Raw genomic sequence first — 23,069 nt, forward strand, 5'->3', positions numbered from 1 at the left:
GGTGAGTGGTGTAATACCTTCCTGGGATGTGTGGGTGGTGGCCCTGGGGTCTGCTCTGTCCCTTCCCCAGTCCCTGACCCCCTGTACCCTGGATGCCTTACTGGTGTACGTAATGTTTAGCGTGTGGAGTGTTTAGGGAGTGAGTGTCTGACGAGCCAAGGCTGGCTGTCTAATGGGAGCAGTGCTGTGTGAAATGGCTCATAAATAAGAAGAGTTGGCCGGGACCTGCTCTCTGGGCTGGAGCAAAGCTGGGGGGGGACACCCAGGTCAGCGAGTATGTGTGTCGTGTGTATGTTTGTCGGTGTGTTGTGTGTGTCAGGTCAGTGAGTGCTGCTCCACTGGGCTGGGAAATAACTGTTGTTTCCGTGCTGGGGCCGGCAGGGCCCTGAGCCTGGTGGCCTTTCCACAGCTCCACACTCTACAGTCATGACAAGGCCTCTGGGGTATTACAATGTTGCTAAATCCACAGTAGGAAGAGACATGACATGAAGGCCACCAACCCTAGAGTAAACAAGTGTTGCTGTTAAGCCCATAGTAGGAATACTGTTTACATGTTGCAGTAGACTTTAGAATAGTGTAACTACTAGAGACTATTGCACCTTGTAGTTTTAGTAATGGAAATTGATATGCTTATATGCTATCTGTTGAGAGAGAACGTAAGGCTGATTAGGTACCTTTCTAAGGTATTCTAGATGTTGCCTCAGGCGGCGAACTGGTTCAGATCATAGAGTTATTTCAGTGGTCCAGATCTATAGAGGTGATGGAGAAGATAGAGGTGAATGCTGACAGAGCAGAGGAGGAAAGGGACATAGGACTGATGATCTGAAGCAGTATGAAAGGATTGAGAACTAGGTATGGTTGTGATCTTCTTCAGTCAGTGTGTCAAGGAAGAGTTCCTCCCCGAACCCAGCAGAGCACCTGTTCTGTTAGACTAGTGTTTGTTCTCAACAGAGAGCCAGTTTGTGCCGAGCGCAGAAACCTGCTGATAACAAAAAGTGATCTGTTCAGCTCAGTGGAAATAAAGGAATTACCCACGCTCTGAAGCCATCCTAGAGAAATATCAGGCTAGGCTATGGAGAATAACACAGTCAACCTATGAAAGAGAATAGCCCAGCCAAAAAGAAAGAGAGACCGATGGATGAGCTGGAGAGAGAGAGAGAGAAAAAGAGAGAAAGGATGGAGCAAACCCAGAGACAAAGCTGCAAAGCTGTTGATTAAAGCCATGGAGTGGCCGTGATCTGAGCGCTCTGGGGCTAGTTGGGGAATATTCATTTATCTTACTCTAACCAGCACAGCTTGATGACCTAACTTGTTAGTAAACAAGTGGTAGATTTAGTTTTGTGTGCCGGGATACAAGGGTGCTTGTTTGATATGAAAATGTATTTGCATTTGTTTACAACAGATGCTGTATGCTTAACAACTTCTGTAATTAATTTTGACCTAGAAGAACTCTTCCGGAGTGTGTGCCGAGCAGAGTTTATATAGTAAATATACTGGATAATCACAGCGCTGCACCCACCGCACACCAGACTGAGGCAGGCTGAGAATCCTATTATAGGGAGGGGTGAAATCTGCTTAAGATTCCAAATGGACTATTCCCCAATAGGAGAGAGAGAGAGAGGAAGGGAGGGAGGGAGGAAGAGAAGGAGAGAGGGAGAAAGTGGGGAGAGAGAACAAGCACATTAAAATTTCACACTTTCCTCAATCTCTGATTGAAAAATTACAATAGTAATACAACTCTCCCCCTGGGAAAAGAAATAGTTTGACAAGGTTAATTAGGAGAAAATGAACCCCTAACTGCACGAAACGGTGTGTGGGGTGCGTGTGAAGCCATGTGTTGAAACGGTATGGGTTAAGAAGTTATGCTTGTGAACCATGCCATCATCATTAGCACCACTGTCAATAGTAGTACCTCCCCATGACACAACACCTGCCTGACTAAATACTACATACACAATACTGCCATATACAACTGAACTATCTCAGTGCAGGTTAGAAGAGGTCATGTCCCGCTTGAGCCCTGACTGACCGTATCATGTGTTGGTTCGACAGCAGTTGGGAGAGAGACTACAATGTGTGTTGGTAGGAGGATATTGATGGATGTAGCAGCAGGATACAGTAGGATCCCACTTGGAACAAACACAAAGAGATGCCTGGCATCCAGCGTCCATGGACGAGACAAGAGGCAGCAGCTGTAGCAGTCCTTGTATGAACCCTGGCAGGCTGGCAGGCTGCCTCCCTCCTCAGCCTCCTCTCCCTCCTCTTCCTCCTCTTCCTCCTCTGCCTCCCCAGCCTGCCCTGCTATACTACCATCCTGCTGGCTGAAAGCAGCAGTGGCAGTTTGAGCAGCTCAGTCTCAGACAGACTAAATCCCACATCTGCTCCCCCTCCCCCCTCCCTGCACACCCTCTCGGCCACTTTGCTATCCTCAAAAAAGAATAATGCCCTTTGAGCTTTATGGACTCTCTGTCTGTCTAATATCATTTTTACCGTTGCTGGCAGAACGCAGAGCTTTAGATATGGATCCCTACTGTGGGAGCTGAGAGATGGCAGTATGGCTGTGATGGCGGTGGGGGCTTTAGGCCTGTCACTCCCCAGGCGCTCTGTCTCTCTGGTCAGCGGATGAGAGCACCATTGTCTCTCCGCCCGGCTCCACTGCTGGCACAGCACTTGCAGCTCCCAGCAGCAGGATAAGATCGAGATAGAGGGGAGGAGAGGAGAGGACAGAGGGAGAGGGGGAGTGAGGGTTGAGTTGATGACAGAGAGTGAGATGGAGACGAGAGCAGAGAGTGTTTGCTAATCTCAGAGCCGTGGCACCAGGGCCTGACAGGCAGGCAGGGAGATGGAGTCACTGACAGGGAGGAAGGGAGGGACTAACACTCTCACTTGAGTTTTTTCCCCTACTAGCTCAGACTTTGCTGATAGCTACTTTATTGAGAAAAATTGTACTTACTATGACTGAGATATGTGGTTGTCCCACCTAGCTATCTTAAGATGAATGCACTTACTGTAAGTTGCTCTGCATAAGAGTGTCTGCTAAATGACTAAAATGTAAATGTAATGTAAATGGATGAAGGGAGGGAGACAAGCTGTGCTGCTGAGCTCTGCTCCTGAGGATTGCCCAGCTCCATCAACTTCATGGGAGGCCTCATCACCTGCTCCGAAAGGACCAACTCTCCACCAGAATTACATATCTCTCTCGCTCTCCATGTTTCTCTCATGCTCTTGCTCTCTCTCCATGTTTCTCTCTCACTCTTCATGTTTCTCTCTCTCTCAGCCTCTCCCTATCTACAGTTGAAGTCAGAAGTTTACATACACCTTAGCCAAATACATTTAAGATCAGTTTTTCACAATTCCTGACATTTAATCCTAGTAAAAATTCCCCGTCTTAGGTCAGTTAGGATCACCACTTTATTTTAAGAATGTGAAATGTCAGAATAATAGTAGAGAGAATGATTTATTTCAGCTTTTATTTCTTTCATCACATTCCCTGTGGGTCAGAAGTTTACATACACTCAATTAGTATTTGGTAGCATTGCCTTTAAATTGTTTTACTTGGGTCAAACATTTCAGGTAGCCTTCCACAAGCTTCCCACAATACGTTGGGTGAATTTTGGCCCATTCCTCCTGACAGAGCTGGTGTAACTGAGTCAGGTTTGTAGGCCTCCTTGCTCGCACACAATTTTTTCAGTTCTGCCCACAAATGTTCTATAGGATTGAGGTCAGGGCTTTGTGATGGACACTCCAATACCTTAACTTTGTTGTCCTTAAGCCATTTTGCCACACCTTTGGAAGTATGACTTGGGTCATTGTCCATTTGGAAGACCCATTTGCGACCAAGCTTTAACTTCCAGACTGATGTCTTGAGATGTTGCTTCAATATATCCACATAATGCCATCTATTTTGTGAAGTGCACCAGTTTTACTGTGGATATAGATACTTTTGTACCGGTATCATGTTGTTCTGGGATTGATTTGCACTTTTCGCACCAAAGTACGTTCATCTCTAGGAGACGCGTCTCCTTCCTGAGCGGTATGACTTCTGCGTGGTCCCATGATGTTTATACTTGCGATTTCTTTTGATTTTCCCATGATGTCAAGCAAAGAGGCACTGAGTTTGAAGGTAGGCCTTGAAATACATCCACAGGTACACCTGAGGACTCAAATGATGTCAATTAGCCTATCAGAAGCTTCTAAAGCCATGACATCATTTTCTGGAATTTTCCAAGCTGTTTAAAGGCACAGTCAACTTAGTGTATGTAAACTTCTGACCCACTGGAATTGTGATACAGTGAATTATAAGTGAAATAATCTGTCTGTAAACAATTGTTGGAAAAATTACTTATGTCATGCACAAAGTAGATGGCCTAACCGACTTGCCAAAACTATAGTTTGTTAACAAGAAATTTGTGGAGTGTTTTAATGACTCAAACCTTAGTGTATGTAAACTTCCGACTTCAACTGTATCTCTATCTCTCCCTCCCCCCTCTCTCACACACTGTTTCTCTCTCCTTGTTTCTCTCTCTCTTTCACTTTCTCTCTCTATCCCTGTTTCTCTCTCTTCCTCTCTCTCAAACACACAAACACACACTTTACATCTCGCTCCCTTTCACACTCACATCCACGCCTCAATAGCCCCATGCACACTCCAACATTACTCTTAATAGTCAGAAGAGACAGAGTCACAAAGGTGCTAATGGACAGTCCTAGCACAGCCATTCCATTTGCAGCAGACAACATAAAGCTTTGCAGTGTTTTTCCTTCATTACATTTGTGCTAGCCTCTTCCCTTTTTCCCTGACTGTGTTATTATCTGTTCTGGGGGCTTGTTCCTGACATATGTTGTCGTCTAAATTGGTACCTGCCAGTGCACTGCTCGCCAAGCTTACGCAAGCTTAAAAAAACAAGTATGCGAAAGAAAGAAAGCTAAAAACAAAACACTGTATTACTCCTTGTTCTCTATTCAACTTTTTTACAGGCCTAATTTAAATGCAATTAACGAAGCCTTTGGAAAAGGAGGAAAACAGCAGGATAAATGAATCCGTTGTCAGCAGAGCAGCGAGCAGGCAGTTCCCCTGATGGAACACTGTATTAATTACTGTCCAAGCGCACAAACGGGTCTTCTCTCTCTCTCTCTCTCTCTCTCTCTCTCTCTCTGTCTGTCTGTCTGTCTGTCTGTCTGTCTGTCTGTCTGTCTGTCTGTCTGTCTCTCTTTCTCTCTCTCTCTCTCTCTCTCTCTCTATCTCTCTCTCTCTCTCTCTCTCTCTCTCTCTCTCTCTCTCTCTCTCTCTCTCTCTCTCTCTCTCTCTCACCCTCTCTCTATCTTTACCTCCTTCCCTCCCTGAATACACACTGTCTTACACTGTCTTATCACGACCCCATAGCACAACAACAGCCAAATAGAGAGATGGAGTAATGGAGGGAGCAATTTAAAAATAAATGTAGGACCCAGTCTTTGTAAACACATGATTTCCTCTCAGGATTATGAACTGGGGCCACTTGCTCCTGTCACTGGCATGTTGAGGTGTTGAGTTGTTTGAATGTTCTCCCTCCCTCCCTCCCTTGCCTTGGGGACATTTTATCCCTGTATTATGGCTTCACAGTATTATTTGGCATGCTCTCAGTCTTGCCGTTTGCCGCTCTGAGGGATTGTTGGTTGAATGAGGGATTAGGCCCGGGCCAGTTCCTGCTCACTGCATTGCTCTTATAGCATCTCAACAAACACAGAGATAAAATGAGCTCCCTCTCATTGTGTTGGGGATTTATGCCTTCCTGTTCCTGTTCATTGTTGTCATCTTCACTGTCTCCTTTTGGCATAAAAGGTATTTACTATGGCTGAATGTCAAAATGTATTGTATTTCTGCAGTTGAAAATACAATGTTGGAGCATTGCGACCTGACCTTCTCTATTGTGAGTGGCTGTCTGGTCGTCGGTGTGGGTGTGTGTGTGGGCTCGGGCCTGCTGTGTGGTCCTGTCCTGTCCACCACCTCACCACAGGGGAGCCATAGCCAGTACATGACTCTATAAGGCCTAGTGTCCACAGGCCCAGTCCCAGGCCACCATGACATGGCATCGGGCACATCCTGTCCTCCTCTCCTCTCATTTCCACGATGTGGAGTACTGTGACATCTTTATGCTTACCCAGAGCCTGAAGGGAACCTGTCTTTAAGTCCTGCACTCCTCTCCTGCTTTGTTTCCTTTTCAGGACATTATTCATATTGATGGCTGCAGTAAAAGGGCAAAAGCCCTATTTTGTCATTGATCAGGCTCATTTTTAATTTTGCCTCCCAGAGTCACAGTGAGGGGAGACTGACTATCAGTGGGGTTCAGCCAAGGGGCTTGGAGTGTACATTCCACACAGTTGCTGTTATATCCTGTAAGAGGAATTGGTTTCTGGAGGCCTGGCGTCAGTCTCTGCTTTACGATTTCAAATCATATTAGCTGCAGCCTTTTGAGAGACATTGGGCAGAGAATAGCCCAGAGAAAACGGTTGGGCATACCTTCAAAGGCCTGGTCGTTTAATTATTCATATCCATTTATTTGATGCTTAAACTCTACACCAGATAAGACCATGCATTGTTGTCCCGCAAAAGATGTTTGCAACCTCCGTAAATCGCTTTGTTCTGGTGCCTTGAAACAGTCCAAATCAATAGCCGCCCATACACAAAGAGTATTGTCTAGTGGTGTAATGTCTTTTCAATTAGGAGGCGCTGAGAGACTTGGGCCCGTTCCTGGAAAAGGTAGCTCGCCTCACTGATAGCTCTAGAGACCAGTAATTGATTACAAAGTGTGAAATTAATTAAAGTTAAGCATGATGTTACTGGCCCAGGACTCTTCTTACTTACCTCCCTGCAGCATGGACTTAAACCACTCAAAAGAGTTTGTTTACTGTCTGTAAATGACTGAAATGACTCAACCTGGCTCAACATTTAGTTTGTGCATTTAGTACTGCAGTCAGTCTGAGTCATCTGCCTTCATCTGCAGGGATAGTGTCATCACAGCCCTTTAACTCTTGAAACCAAATATTATGCTCCTACATTTGTGATGAAAGCATTGATTAGAATATGGCAGCCATCTTTGACATAGCCTAATGTGACTGGTGTGGATAGAGGGAAGCTGTGAGGGCTGGGATCTCCTTCAGGTCACATTAACATCTCCTTCCTGCTGGCCTGGCTGGTCTCTTTAGCCATGCCTGTCTTTGTCTCTGACTCCTTCCCCAACCCCACGCCTCCCAACGCCTGCATGACAACCTGCAGCTCATTACAGACAAACTGTCCACAGGGAAATTAACTCACTCCATCCTTTCACATTGTTCATTTTGTCAACTGTGTTTAATTTAATCAGACGGGGAGGATCCTCCTCATGGATGTGTCTGCAGTAAGTGCAACTCTCCGTCAACGACACAAGACATCTCAGAGTCCCACACTTATACTGCCTGTCATATCTATAATGTATCTGTCTGCCTACTTCCAGCCACTTACTGTACTGCTGGGGGATGAGCAGCAGAGCTGTAGTCTACTGCTGTAGTGAAGGTTTCTGATGCCGTTGTTAGTGTTATTGTCGCCTCCAATGGCTCTGTTACGTCTGTGGTTATTTGGGGCCTCAACCGTGTACTGTAGATGTCCCTCGTTATCAAATAAGATACAATTCCATTATGTTTACCTTAAAAACATTACCACGGGGATCCGTAGCAGAAATGGCTTTGAGAGAAATAGCAAGATAAAATTAAAACGATTCTAGTGAAATGATATTGAAATCCATAATAAGATAGATTGTTTAATATATATGGTAAAATGGTGCGTAACCAACCGAAGGCTTAAGGACTAATACAACTTCATTTGAATTTCAAACTGCTGCTCCAGCATGATCCTACATTAGACACAGAGAGCATGACAATTTCCTGATAGACTTTCCAGAGCCATCAGTGTATATCTGATCCCTATGCCAACTGAGCTAAATTCTAACCAAGTCAAGTCCTCTGCGCTGTGCCTTCTGTTAGACTCCTGGCTGGATGGCTGACTGGCTGGATATAGAGATGGGGATGAGATAAATGACTGGTAGTGAATGGAGCACACTAAGAAGGTCAGAGGATTAGAGGCCCCAACAGGGCCCCAGTTACACACCTGCTAAATGACTTCTAGGTAAAGACTGAGGCCCTCTCTGTTCATTATATCACAGCAGCCAATGAAAGCACATACTACATTATGGCCACATATACTGAGTATACCAAACATTAGGAACACCTTCCTAATATTGAGTTGACCATGAAATTACTCATGCAGTAGAATACATCACCAATTAGCATGTTTTACTCCAAAGCATTGCTTTGCATTTCTATGGAAACAAGAAACAACCGATTGCACCACTATGTTTGCGTTTAAATAATTCTTATTAAGACTATTTTTGTTGTGAATGTGAGAATAAGTAGCTGTTTCCTAGAGATGTGCAGCTGTGTGGTTTGTGGAGACAGAGCTGACCTGATACAGAGTCAGTGACTCTGAGAATATGAATCTCTTCGGTAACCACCAAAGACTGCAGCATTGAAAAGGAAAAGGCTCAACGCGCACATAGGTTAGGCTACTATGGTGAGCGAGCGTTGCGCCTTTTCATTTTCAATAAGTATTGATTACCCATTTATTTGTCTCTGCCTGCAAATTGTCCTCCTAAAAGGTAGGCTATATCCTATAGGCCTATGCAAAATGTAGCAAGTGTCGCTGTCATCATTCTTGCTGCTTCAAGTTCAGTAGCCATATCTGCGAGATCAGGTGCACGTGTGGTCTCAATTAAATAGAGTAGACAATAGCCTATGCATGGGCAGAGAAGCACGGGGCAGTTCCCTTTCCAAGGAAATGTACTTTCTAAATACTTTACTACATGGCCTAGAAATAGGCCTAAATATTGATCACCCATCTTCCCACTCCTAAAAGGTAGGCTATAAAAATAGCTCAGGAGAAAGTGAAAGTCTCTCCTACTCTGCTCTCTTCAAACTACATCTAGCATATTGGCGGATATAGCCCAGTAATACAGATAGCCTAATATAAGGGACATGTGAGAATCTCTGGTAATTTAAACTATTTCTTAAGTTATTTTTGTGCATTTGATATTGCCTATAGGGAGCAAAATTGCTGGGACCATGGCTGGCAAGTGAGCTGCGTCACATACGCCTAAAATAACATTGTGGGACTGCGGTTTGGCTTGGGACCAGTTCCTGCGGTAGCGGGTGGGAGTCAGACAGAAAGCCAGCGGGTGTGGGTGGTGCGGGATGAAAAGCAGCGGATGCGGGCGGGAGCGGGATGAAGAAATCGGTCCCACCAGACCTCTACTGTGCACCATGACAGTGAAGCCTGTAACGTTACATTGCCATACTGACTAATAAAAACACACATTGCACTGAAAACATTTCAGAATATCAATCTTCATTCGTTTGGTTTATGGTTTCATCATTTGATTCAGGTCTAGTGTGATTGAGGCAAAAATAATACCTAACGTTAGCCAAATTTTGGCCAGCTCTCTCTCTCTAACGGTACATCAACTGGCAAAAGCTAGCCAAGTTTGATAGGCCGTCATTGTAAATAAGAATTTGTTCTTAACTGACTTTCCTAGTTAAATAAAATAAAATAAAAAGTTAATTTACTTCTGTTGAAACGGGACAAAAGAAAGGCTACAAAACATTTCCATACAAACAACTGCTGTTGGAGCTAGAAGCACAAGCATTTCGCTACACCCGCTATAACATCTGCTAAACACGTGTATGTGACAAATAACATTTGATTTGATTTGATTTGGTAGATAGTAATAATAGCCAACTCGTATCGCTATCTGACAGATAGCTAGAGGCTAGAGCTGACCTGGCTGTGGTAGCTACGAGCTAGCGTAGCTAATTCATTCACCTCAGTCGGGAGGGGATGAAACATTAGCTAACGTTACATGTCAGTTACAATACTAGCTCAGCACTGTGAATAAACACTAGTTTTTTTCTGTTAAGTTAAACAGCAGTTACCTTGCCAGCTACATCAGTAAACTAAAGAGTAGCCAGTTTCTACTCTGCTTGCTTTTACAACTCGGTGAAAGAGCACAACACATACACACTGAACTATGCTTAACTCTCCCGTGCTGGTCCAGCCAGCCTTCCAGAAGCTTTGCCTTCACACAGCCTGTTAGCCCGCTCTGTGGTGTCCACGGTCCTAAATCCAGCCGACTGAACACTCCAAACAGCCTACCGACCGCACTGAGGCATCCGCATGGTCCTAAAGCACACCGTTGCCTCTTTTTGTATCACATTGAAATGATTAAACTGGGGGGGGGGGACAAAAATGCAATTTCAAAATGTGGGGGGGACATGACCCCCCGTCCCCAGTGAAAGTTGCGCCCCTGGGTATGGTGATAGATCATCCTTGTATATTTTGTAGTTAATGCAACAGTAAGGAGCAGTGTGGTATTTATATAGCTAATTAAGGATTTGGAGGGCATGTGTTTAAGATGGAACATTAAGTTAATTTCTATTTAGAGAAGTGCAGACGGAGAGAGAGAGAGAGAGAGAGAGAGAGAGAGAGAGAGAGAGAGAGAGAGAGAGAGAGAGAGAGAGAGAGAGAGAGAGAGAGAGAGAGAGAGAGAGAGAGAGAGAGAGAGGAGAGAGAGAGAGAGAGGAGAGAGGAGAGAGAGGAGAGAGAGAGAGAGAGAGAGAGAGAGAGAGAGAGAGAGAGAGAGAGAGAGAGAGAGAGAGAGAGAGAGAGAGAGCAAAAACACCTCTCCAGTGGTTTTCAAAGGCCTGGGGACCTGATTCCCAGAAGCCATATAGTAGCCTAATGATCAGACACTGTGGTAATGGTGCTGAAAAACAGATTGTTTTAATAGCAGGAGCATAGTATTTAAGATTAGCCCTCACATTGTAAGCCTCAGCAATATGATTGGTTGTTATGGCCCTGCAATACCTTCTAGAACAGCATCAGTCTGGACAGTTAGGTTAGGATTACTCCTTTTATTGGCGTACTTGTCACAATCAAGTAATCAAGAATTCACCATCATGGTCATAATATAATGGTCAATGGGATTTTGTGTTGAGCAGATTTCAGATTGCCATATATATGCCATATTGCCATATGCTACTAATGTCTGTTCTTGAATGAAAGTATTGGTTCTTGATCAGTATCACAGAGAAAAAGGCCTCATTAAGGCTGGCACACATCGCACCGTATGTTGATCTGGTGTTCATCTGATAATCGTTCGGCACGCTGTGTTTTAGAGACCACCCGCTGGTGGACGTCTGACTGCCGACATTTTTGCACGATTCTACATGTAAAATCGGCGTGCTCTCGGTTTGTAAATTACAGCCCGCACTCTGTTTAGAAGTGCTAAGTACTCTCGGCCGGCAAACGTTATTGGTGTGTCCGAGCCATTAAAACTTTGGCAGTCTCATGGCATGCAGTATTAAAGTTGAAATGTTGGAGAGTGTTAAAATACATTTAGCTTGAAGTTGGTATTCATACTATGGTCTCTTTTAATGCAGCAGCCAGGAACATCATTTTCTTTAAGTGAAGGTCGGGTGAAGGAAGAAGTGAGTGTAGTAATGCTCTGAGTGGAAGTGGAGGTTACAGACCTCCTCCACCTTACTCTGCCATCTGAGCAGAGAGGAGGCTCTAGTAAGTCACAACCACAGCCAAACTGCATGGCAACTGCCAAGCAGTTAAAGTCTCTCTCTCTCTCTCTTTCTCTCTCTCTCTCACTCACACTCTCTCTCTCTCTCATACGCACATACAAATTGAAATTAAGTAAATTTGACAAACTAGGGCTTCTGTTATCTACCTTATTTGGACCTTATGTCCCAGTCAGCTACATTATCTTCAGGAAAACATCCATATTATCTCCACCCACCCAAAACTCTTTATTTAAGACCAGGAAATTACTCATGCAGTAGAATAAATCACCAATTAGCATGTTTTACTCCAAAGCATTGCTTTGCATTTCTATGGAAACAAGAAACAACCGATTGCACCACTATGTTTGCGTTTAAATAATTCTTATTAAGACTATTTTTGTTGTGAATGTGAGAATAAGTAGCTGTTTCCTAGAGATGTGCAGCTGTGTGGTTGGTGGAGACAGAGCTGACCTGATACAGAGTCAGTGGCTCTGAGAATATTCATCTCTTCAGTAACCACCAAAGACTTCAGCAGAGGAAAATGAGAAATGTTGTTTTATAATGAGAGCCTTAGGCAAAGATATACAGAGGCATGTCTTTTTAAGAAATCCTGTCATTATATATTCTCCTAGTGATACTGCAGAGAAGAGAAGGAATACTAAAGAACAAACTCACTTAACTGAGGGTTTAGGATGGATGCAAGGACATCTTTAATGTTGTGGGTGTGTACAAATGTTTACATTGCTGAGTGACGGGGGGTAAACACATCAACCTGTCATTCTATACTATATCAGATAGTGGAGTCTCTGATGATGATGATATTCTCAGGGGTATCACATCTGTCATGTGTTAACTCTCACAACTTCAAATAGATCCTGGTAAAGAACTCGCATGCCCAAAGAGCCAATCAGAGTGGCTGTTGGTAGTGTTTATTCCCTTAAAACATTGAGGCTATAAGGTTACGATTAGGGCTGTACTTGACAGTAGCCATTCAAATGGTCTCCATCTCTCTCTCCTGCTTGCTCTTCCTCTCTGCAGTGCGGCCTTGTCTATTTGTTCTCAGCCTATCCACTCAGCTCAGACACGATCATCCCGGCAGATTGTCGGCAGAGGTGCTGATAGCTGTCACTAGCGATTCCCTCCTACACATCTTCCGCCCTCTTGTAGTCAGACCCTTGTTTGAAAAACGAATTAAAAATGTAGAGAACAAGACTTGTTAAACTGATTATTGCAACCTAAAGTTTGCCTCAGCTGTTATGGCCGAAGGAGGAACGAAATGGAAGTGGTGAGAAATCGATAGCCCACTCTGCCTCCTCCGACATCTTAATGCCAGTCTCTCCTGAGAGGAGGGCATGCTGAAGTGATGGAGTCTCTGTCAGCTCTAGGAGACGTCAGAGGAGTTTTAAATGGAGGTCTCGGCAGAGCTGACAAGCAGTGAGGAGCTGTGAGGAGCTGAGGAGGGCTGGTCGAGGTGGGGGTAGACTAGCCAGCAGGGGTGTGACTGGTCGAGACACTATGGTTCCAGTCCCAGTTCTTCTCATACTAGGCTAGTATTTATCAACTCCACCACTACATATTCACTCCCTCCCTCAGTCTGAAACATGGCTTAGGATGCTAACATGCTTAATTAGCCATCCTACTGGGGATACGGTCTGATTCTGGTAAACTCTAAACTAAGGATGAGAAAATCATGTTAACCTTGCTGGAATGAGATTTGAAATCACCCCCCTGAATTTACCTGAGGATTAGATTCCCCACACACTGTTTAAATGCATGGCCAAACCAGTATTTATATGGATGTTTTACACTGACCACTATTCCTAGATGTGAGAGCATAGCATTAAACCAAAACCTCTGATGCCGACAGTTTGTTTTCACTAGACACTAGATAAGATTGGGAATTTCTTTATGGCCCTATTTTTTATATTTGTTAGCAATGTTTTATAGCACAGTCAGACATGTTGGATATTTATCTGGCGTGATTTTTTAAAGAGATTGTATTGAATTATACTGAAACAGATGGGAGATGAAAGTACATTTTTATTATTGTGAGTGCTCTGTCTCTGTCTGTAGTTTAGGTTGCCCTTCAGGAGCATGGTGACTGGAATAGTCTTTATGCAGGGTGAGACACTAGTGTCTTAGTGAGAAGTTAATATAGAGGCCCATAGGGACAATGTCTCAATGTGTGTGACTTTCCTACACTTGGTGTCTAGGTCAGTACAGCCAACACCAGCCTATTGTAACCCAAACCCCACCATTCCATGTTCAATCCAGGCTGTCTCAAGGGAATGTGACCATCGAGGTGCTGCAGGGAGGGTCGGAGGGAGCGCTGGACTGGTATTCACTTCTGGATCCATCACATCAGCAGTCAGACTCATTGAGGCGAGGAGGTGACCTCCCACTGCAACTCACTATTCCAAACTCTCAGCAGCGTTGTGCTAAATGGTGAAGGAAAGGCAGGGAACCTAGAGCCAAGCATCCATCCCTGGAGAAAGGTCACGAGCTGCTGCCTGATGTGCATGAAAGAGCTTAGAGTTTGAGAGTGGGCTAATAGTACTGCATGTAGGCCTTATCCCCATTCCAGCCCAGTCACACACACCCACAACACACAACACACACACTTGCACAGAGGCATACACATACACACACGCACACACACACACACACACAAAACACCGCCCGCCACCTCCAGATGGCTTTTATAGTTTCCTCCGTGAAAAAAAGTATTGTTAGAAAACGTTATTCCAATAACTGCAGAGTCATTATTCTGTCTTAAATGCGCCTCTGTGCACTTCATATTTCTGTGTTTTCCTCAAGACCACGGCATCAAATCAGGGCAATAATGTCAGACAAATTGTGTAAGTAAATGTGAGCTGGGTTGTCCTAGGGGAGGAGGGGGGCGGTTTCCCTCCCTGCATGCCAATAAGACAGCTCTGTGGTATCTAGCCGAAAAGCAATTCATTGAAATGCAAGAAAAGGGGGAGAATGCTCAGTGCAAAGATGCTGACAGGACAGAAAGCTGTGCCCATCCATCTCAGTTTGCCAAGTTTTTCCTCTCCCGGTGAGGTGAGCTCCTCCTTGTCCTCCCTTTCTGTGAGATATGCACCCGGGGACAGTCAGAGGACAGATGGCAGACAGGCAGCGCTACCTCCAGCAGCTACCTTTCACGCTGTAGGCGGAGGCGAGGTTTTGATCACCTTCTCTGACCATGATGAAGTGTGACAATGGGTGTGAGTCTGAAACAAACTCAAAGTCGGCCATTCATTTCAATTATTCCCCCAAATAGAAAAAAGGAAATCATGTTGAGTCTTCTCTCTGTCTTCTAGTCTGGCTGAGCCTTGACCTCTGACACTGCTCTGGCTCCTTGTTTCCATCAGTGTTGTTGTTATTACTGCCAGCCTATCACAGTCCTCCCAGATCTCACAACTGCTAAATGAAGGGAAGGAAATAAAGCTTTAAATCACCAGACAGCTTATTGTTGATTGATTGATAGTTGATTGGTGATTGCAGAGTTGTTGTTCCCATCGAGGTGTGAACATTGTTCACAGCAGACTGGGTTGTGAATGTGATTTAGGTCGACTGGCTGCTTTTGTCCCAATGAGTTTTACATGCGTTCGTCTCAACGGCTTCATTGTCTCTGTGTTATACTGTGTAATCACACAATGAATTTCTCCTGCCCCTTTAACTGACTCATCACTCATCATTGTAGAGATGCAGAATGCTTTTTAACAGTCCTAAGGACCTCTCTCTTTCTCGCATTCACTCTCTCTGTCTCTGTCTTTCTCTCTTTCTGTTCTCTCCTGCCTGCTCTTCCTCTTTGCAGTGTGGCCTTGACTTCTTCTTCTGGGCCCCTGGGGTCTCTAGGCCCTCCAGCAGGGTTGGGCCTCAGTGTCCCTCCACCCTAGGGCTATCCCCCAGTCCAGCCTGCCTCGCTGTGATCCCCACTGAACCACTGTCTGTCTGCAGCCCCCTGATCCTCTCACATCACACCAGCCCTGAGCAGCTCTGAAGGCCAGGGCTGCCAGGCCTTTGGTTTAGCCTCACAATGAAAGAGGAAGCTTATTGACTCCATCTATCTTCCTCCTCATTCCCCAGCCTGCCTGGAATGAGCCCTGGGGCTCCTGTTAGCCTGTGGTGGGGTGTCTCTCCGTCTCTCTCTCGGTCTGTCTGTCTGTCTGTCAGGGGACATTATTCTCCTTCGGTCCCAGTTAAGGAGGTGTTTTTTGTCCCGAGCAGGTAAAACTCAGCTGACACCCGCAGATAGAGAAAGCAGCTTTGATCCTTCTGTCTGTCATGACGTTGTAGAACTGAGACAATCTGAGACGACAGGCCAGGACTGAGCACTTTATTCCACCGTAGGCACTGGTTGGACTTAAAACACTCTGGCTCCAGGAAAATGAATGCCAATCTGGGCTTTTACCTTCAACTTGGCCTGCGTGAGGAGAGAGGGGCCTAAACAATGCCCCTGAACTGGCCCCCTGTGTGTCTTATAGAATGAATGGAGAGTTTCATGTATTTTTTGGTAATGCAGTCCCTCTATTAAGACTCCATATCTAGGTGGCATTTAATCAAACTACGTTTCGCTCCCATAAAATAATAAATTTGTACCTTATGGTTTCGCTTCCTTTCGACATCTACACCCAAGTCGACCTTCCTGATAATATTTAAGGGCTATAGTCCAGTCCAACCTCCAAGTCTTATCTCACTGTAATTACTGTAAAGTGATGTTTACATAAATAGAGCTGTGTTTTGCTTCTATAAACTGTATGTGTGGTGTTGTGTGGTGTTCAGTGCAGAGCCCAGAAGTTGCACCTCTGTGGCCCCATTACTGCAGCTCTGCAGTCTGCTGACTTTCAATGATGTGACAGGCAGCCCAAAACACTCCATCCTCACCCCAGCAGAGAAGGAATGGGAGGAGGGGAAAGAGAGGATAGGTAAACAGAGCCATTAGAGACAAATCTCTTTCTGAAGAAAACAAAATCACATCATCAAACAAGAGAAAAAGAAAAATATGATCCTGCAGCTCTTTGGGGCCCCAGCGCTGAAATGATAGCCGACTACGACATTTGTCTTTATCAGCCTGCCCTTAGGGATTGAGAAAATGGAGGGAGGGGTGAGAGAGAGGGAGAGAATGGAAAGCTGAGAGCACAGCATCTCTGCTCTGCTTCAAAGTGCCAGACACATTCATTACTTCTCTGTCTTATTATAGCTCGACGTGGACACTTCATGCACGAATCAGAGCGTACAGCGAGCAGAGCGCGGTACTACCTAGCATTCATCTGTAATTTGGCCTTTGCATTTGGTATTTACATGGTTACAGTGGTCATCCTTTAAATAGCACAGAGCAAAGAGCTCTATAGAGAGACAGTGGAGCCCATCAGTCATGGTTGGAGTTGGACTATCTAGGGTTTCTCCTGTCTCTATATAACATGTTGCTGTTGATATTGGTTTGGGCTGGAACAGGGTCATTAGAAGCCAATCTGTAGTAATACATCCAGCAAAGACATTTACGTCACATTTCAATGATGATTATGGTCCGCCCCAAACATCCTTATATTAAACAATATCAGTCACTCTGAAAACCAATTATTTTTGATTGAATATAGCACCAGGATCGCATCATAACCCCTCCTAAATATATGCCAAAATATATATAGTAAATATCCTATGATGCTTCATGGCATATCATACAATAGCCATGTAATGTGGTTATCATAATTATGATTACGTAGTTTAGCATAATCTTGCTTCCCATAATGTGTTCCAATAATAGCATACGTATGAAGGCTCTCATGGCCACATACTGTCAAAAAATGTTTTGATTCAAACACTTCATTTACTTGGCCAAATAAAGATAAACAAAAAGATAGGAGGTGAAACTCAGTGAAATGAACCTTCTCTGTCTTACTGAGAGAGTAAGCCACCCCAACTGCCCCCCTAGAGCTCTACATTTCTCTGCATCCTGTCTCATCTACCATTATGACACATTCCTGGCCCTCCTCATCCACTGCAATGGACAGCACTCCCCCCCCCTCTCTCTCTTTCTCTCTCTCTCTCTCTCAATAGGAAGGATGCTTCCATCCTCCATCTTGGCTGTGCAATACTGTGTCTCTGTCCTCTACGTCTGTCCTGTGCCAAGTCCTTACAGATGCTTGGTCATTTCTCTATCCCAACACTAGTCAATTGCGAGACTTTACAATTATCTTCCCAGAGAGGGTTCTCTGAAGGAGGCCAGTTTGTATTATAGCCAGCCTTCAAGCTATTTAGTGTCTCGAGCTGTTTTTCCTTCTCTGCTTTATTCTGTTACATTGGAATGCCCTGGGGAAATTTGGGGATGTCTGCAATATCTAATATATTGTCTTGCTGACCATTTTTTTGTTGGTTTTATCTTGCCAAGATGCTGTCGCTCACTTTGATATTTCATTGTCTCTCTAGAGTGAATGATGTGCTAAGCTGGCTGATAGACAGTCATCCTCACAACCGTCAGAGAAATGCTCCACTTAGTTTTTTTAGCGTTGGCAGTGTGGCATCAGAATTATAGAAATATAACATCATATTTTATTTGTATTTATGATTAATAGGATAAAACCGAGTGTTGTCATTGGGCATCATTACTCCAGATGCCAGATAGTGAATGCAGCAGAAGGCATGAGGAAAACCTGGTGCCCACATCCTCTTTTGCAGTGCCAAGGCTGTTGGGTAGAGAGAGAGGAGGAGGTGGTCAAAAAAAGACAACACAAAGTACTCTAACTGCTGAGATATCTCTGCCATCTGGCCATGTTTTTACCACTCAACTGTTTGTTAAATGGATCTCGATGAATCACCACATCTTGTTCAACTAAGTATAGAAAATGTTCCCTAACATCCAGATGATTTCGCCTTTTGAGTGTGCTCTGAAAGACGTGCAGGCATGATATGATGATGATAATCTGTAATACGGTGACAATAATGATGTGGTTTGGGCACATATGATGGTGATGGTTATGGGAATGGTGATAGGCAGCCATAGCAGTGGTGAAGATGATGATGGTGGTAGTCATGGTGATGACCATGTTGAGTGCCTTCCTCTCTACTAACTGTATCTGTCTCTTTTTCTCTCTCTCCCTCTCCCAGGTCAGAACATGGTGTTTCCCCCGGTGGCTCTGTGGGTGACGGTGGGCCTGGCTGTGTGTCTGCTGGGTCTGCTCATCGCCCTGGGTGCAGTCTGCCGTAGGAAGATCAAGGAGAGCTGTGAGGAGGACAGAGCAGGTACCTGTCTGTCTGTCTGTCTGTCTGTCTGTATGTCTCTGTCTGTCTGAACAACTGTGAGGAGGCTAGAGAAGCCCACTCAACTCTGCAGTCTGTCTCAACAGCACCGCTCTGTTGTCTTTCTGAACAACACTTTTCACAGGAACACACTGAGCCTTTCCATAGACACATGCAGAGACTACACTTGAACACACATTTCAATGGAGGTAGTTGGGCACCTCTTAAAAAACAACTTCCAAGGTTAAAGAAGGGTGTGATTGGGTGCTTTCTTTCGTCTCTGCATAAGCATAACAGTATAAAGGTTAGAGAAAAAGTGAATAGAGCCAGAAGTGATGAAAGTGAGAGAGAAACATTGATGACATAATACCCCTAGACATTAAAAGATAGATTATCATAGAGGTGTTTTTTATTGTTCTATTGTGTGTAGAGTTGATGAGGTGAATAATGTATAGACCCATCCTGCTTTCAGACCCCTCTGAGGACACTAGTTAAAATACAGAATGACTGAACCAATGATTTTCCCAAACCCTCAGAGAGCACACCTGCAAATGACCTGTATAATAGTGAAACTGGCGTCCAGATCATGTGGAAGACACAGCGGGAGGAGAGTGGTGGTTACCAGTGATGACATGTTAACATGAGGTGCCAGTGTCTTGGACAGCTGGTTCAGAATCTTAACACCCAGACAGTGTTTGTATGTATATAAGATTATCTGCTGCTGTGGAGGGATACTGCGATCCCATCTGTCTGCAGGAAGTTCATTAAGAAGAGTCTGAATAGCTGGGGACGGCCTGCAGGCAGAGTAGGGACTGACTGAAAGAAAGAAAGTTTTGAGCCGGTGGCCTGGCTGTAATGAGATGTGTTCCGAGTGGAGGAGACATTTAAATAAAGGTCAGCCAGTGTCTGTACTGGTCCCTGGGGTTTAAAAATACATCTGGAACTGACACACACTCACAGGCAAGAATAATTATAGCTCGATGGAACATATGAAATCAAAATGAAACGGAAAGAGAGAGAGGCAGAGAGTAATATAATACATTCCCAGTGTTTCCCATATATTCATTTCGGGGCCGCTACTGCAAAACATAAAACATGCAAAACAATTATAATATATTTATTTTCTGCTGAGACGCTTTTTTTAATAGTAATATATTTTGTACATTTCTGCCGAGACCCCCACCCCCACCCCCACCGCTGCTGAAAATAATTATAGGGGAAACACTGATTCCATACCATGAGCAAAAGGTCTTGTGTTCTCCAGTAACCAGGAGGAGCAGGTTACTCCTCTAGTAGTAGTAGAGACAGGTTTTATTAACTGGTGGTGCACCACTCAGCTAAATGAGAGGTTAAGACTCATTCTGTTCCCTGTCTGTGAATGTTTCCAAGTCCTTCATCTTCCCTGTTTGCGGAGTTGAAGAGTAACATACACTGACTTCTTCACGTAGCACGCAGACTCGCACACCCATATAAATTGATACAGTATGAATACAGATGTGGAGATGTGTTAAAGTGCACATTCACAGCTGTTGGAACTGCAGGAAGCAGAAAGTGCAACCTAATTGAGGCTGTCTTATCTTTTAATGGTGTTCTTGGGTTTGGCCAGATTGAAGTTGACGCTCTCCTCTGAGACTCTGGGTAGTGAGGGGAGAGAGGTCATAACTAGTCCAAAACAGAATAAGTCATTTTTCTTCCCTGTCATAATGTATATGGAGCAGTGGATGTGTATCCTAACTGGGCAGAGCAGCAAGTGGGATTGGAGTCTGGGAGATGAAAGCTCAATTTATACTTGTATTTGTTGCAGTACACATCTTCCTTCCTTCCTTCCTTCCGTCCGTCCGTCCTTCCTTCCTTCCTTCCTTCCTTCCTTTTTTCTTGCATAATGAATATATATACCATACTTGTCCAACATATGCTCTAAATGAACTTTCATGGACCAGTGACCATATTCCTAAAGCTCATTTTACATTTAAATGAGCGTGTGATTTAATCAGACGTACCCTTGGAGTGTGTATCTGTAGGTGACATGGGACGGATGGCCCTCTGTGATAGATGAAGGTCATTGGGGAGATATTGGTGATTTAGATCATAACACTCCCCTGGATACAGGGAATATCTGTCCTCTGTGACCTTCTTTCCTCCAGGTGCTTCATCCAGCTGCTGCACTACCTTGTTTTTCTCCCTGCATGCATATGGGATGTAACTCATCACTTAAATAACCTTATTATATTGGATCTAAACTCAGAGTTTTATGATGGCCGCTTCCCCTTGCCAGAGCAGATTTCACTCACACTCTGTGGATGGCAGCCACCATTTTGACTTTGACATAGAGGCGTCTCTAAAAGGCCTGGTTCACCCTGGTACTGTAGAAGTGTCCCCGGAGGCTGTTCTTCCCATAGTGTCAGAGGTTGTTCCGTCAGGACAGGAAGTGTTGGCTGTTAACTGAGGAGAGGCGGCTCAAGGTCTCTCACAGAACATTTACACTCCACATTCATTATTGATATTTTCTAACCAACTTTTAGAGCTAGAGAAATTGGTGGGTATGCCATGCGAAGAAAGGGGGAAAACAACTCACTTGAAAAGCTGGAGATTTGAATGAATCACTGAGAAATTATAACCTGTGGGCATACGCATACTGTGTGAGGGTGGTGTTTTCAAAATGCAAATACAAAATAGACTCGAAGGAATGTGGAACAGAAATGGAATAGGGCAATGTATGAAGGACTGTGGACATTACAGTAGAAGCAGCATATATATTTTAAATGAAACATGGCGATCTTTTTACTGCTGCAATTATGGGGATTTTGTGATTTAGTGAGGATTTTCTCTCTCTGTCAGTCTTGTAAATTGAAGCAGACATACAAAAAAACTCAGAGACAATATTGTTGCCTTGACGTTTAATTTGGTCCAATTATCAGTTTAATCTGTGCGTGCAGTAAGTGTCTGACACTAAATGTAGACTCTCTCTCAAACACAATGGAGCTGAGGATGGTGTCATAAAATTCAAATCAGCCGTCCTCTGGTTCCTCTGTTCCTGGTCTATTTTTGGAGTGTGCGTGCATGTGTGTTTGTGCCTGTGTGTGCATGTGTGTTTGTGCCTGTGTGTGCGTGTGTATGTGTGTGTGCGTGTGAGCACATTTGTGTCTGCGTCCGTGTGCGCCCATCACTGTGGTTTCTGTCAGCCTGGCCCAGTTGACAGTATGTTTCCAGAGAGGAGAGCCAGTGGCCATAGCTTAATGTGATTACTGTCTTTGTGAGTGGGCCAGGCCATGGGGGGCAGCTGTGTTGCAGTGCCCCATGCAGCCTCAGCCTACGACTGAGCCATGAAGGATGAGCACGCCATAGGTTTAAATGAGCTGCTGCCTTATGAAAGCCAGAGGAACAGTGCACTGCGTGTTTTCCCAGTGTGTGTCTGTGTGTTTAATGGTCTGATGGCTTCTCTTCTCTCTCCACAGCCAAGGAGCTGGAAGAAGCCAAAGAACTGGAGGAAGAGGAGCAGTCTAAGACAGGTCAGCCAAGGCACATCTGGAACAACCATCACCACATTTTTACACCATGCACATATAGGCTAATTACTTCTCAATGCATATCCCATTCTAATTGAAATTGAAAATGAAATTGAAGAGAATTTACATAGAATTGATTTTTGCTTCTTCCGGTGCTATGTCTAAATGGAATGCTAATGTTTGGGCACCGAGCACTTTTTTCAGCACAGTAGTGAGATAATATTTAATATTGTGTCCTGAATTAATTTTGTAATTAGCAAGCAGAGCAAGTTCTGTGCTCTGAGTCAAGACCATAGTGGATACCAGGCACAGGCCTGAACGACTCTCCCTCCAGCGTTAATGTCATTAAAGTTATTCATTTGACTCCTTCTTTAGTGTGATTGAATTATTTAGCCTCCCTGTGAACGGCACAGTTAATACTATGTGATTTTAATAAGCAGAGGTGAAGGAAGGTCTCTGGGCAGAGTGGAGGGAGACAATGTCTCCTTTTTCCTAATGCATGTCTCATGAATGTTTCAAAGTGAGCTCTGCAGCCAGTGGCAGGGTCAACCCATAGTGGTCCCCATACCTACAGGTGCAGTACTGGCTAGGAGGAGAAAGTGCTCCAAGACCCTCCACCTCAACCCTCTGTTCTCTCCTGACTCCTCAACAACCCCCTCACCTCTCTCTTCTCCTCGTAAGCCA

General features: G+C 44.5%; 1 protein-coding gene across 1 annotated transcript in view; it reads left to right on the forward strand.

Annotated features, from left to right (window-relative positions):
• LOC121582285 (CD276 antigen-like) overlaps positions 1-23,069 on the forward strand; it is a 65,950-nt gene that overhangs the window by 18,302 nt on the left and 24,579 nt on the right. Inside the window, exons 5-6 of the mRNA XM_041897992.2 lie at positions 18,748-18,882; positions 22,335-22,388. Of these exons, the coding sequence (XP_041753926.2) occupies positions 18,748-18,882; positions 22,335-22,388 (189 nt within the window). The remainder of the gene's footprint in view (positions 1-18,747; positions 18,883-22,334; positions 22,389-23,069) is intronic.

Source organism: Coregonus clupeaformis, chromosome 20 (genome assembly GCF_020615455.1).
Source record: "Coregonus clupeaformis isolate EN_2021a chromosome 20, ASM2061545v1, whole genome shotgun sequence".
Classification (NCBI taxonomy): domain Eukaryota; kingdom Metazoa; phylum Chordata; class Actinopteri; order Salmoniformes; family Salmonidae; genus Coregonus; species Coregonus clupeaformis.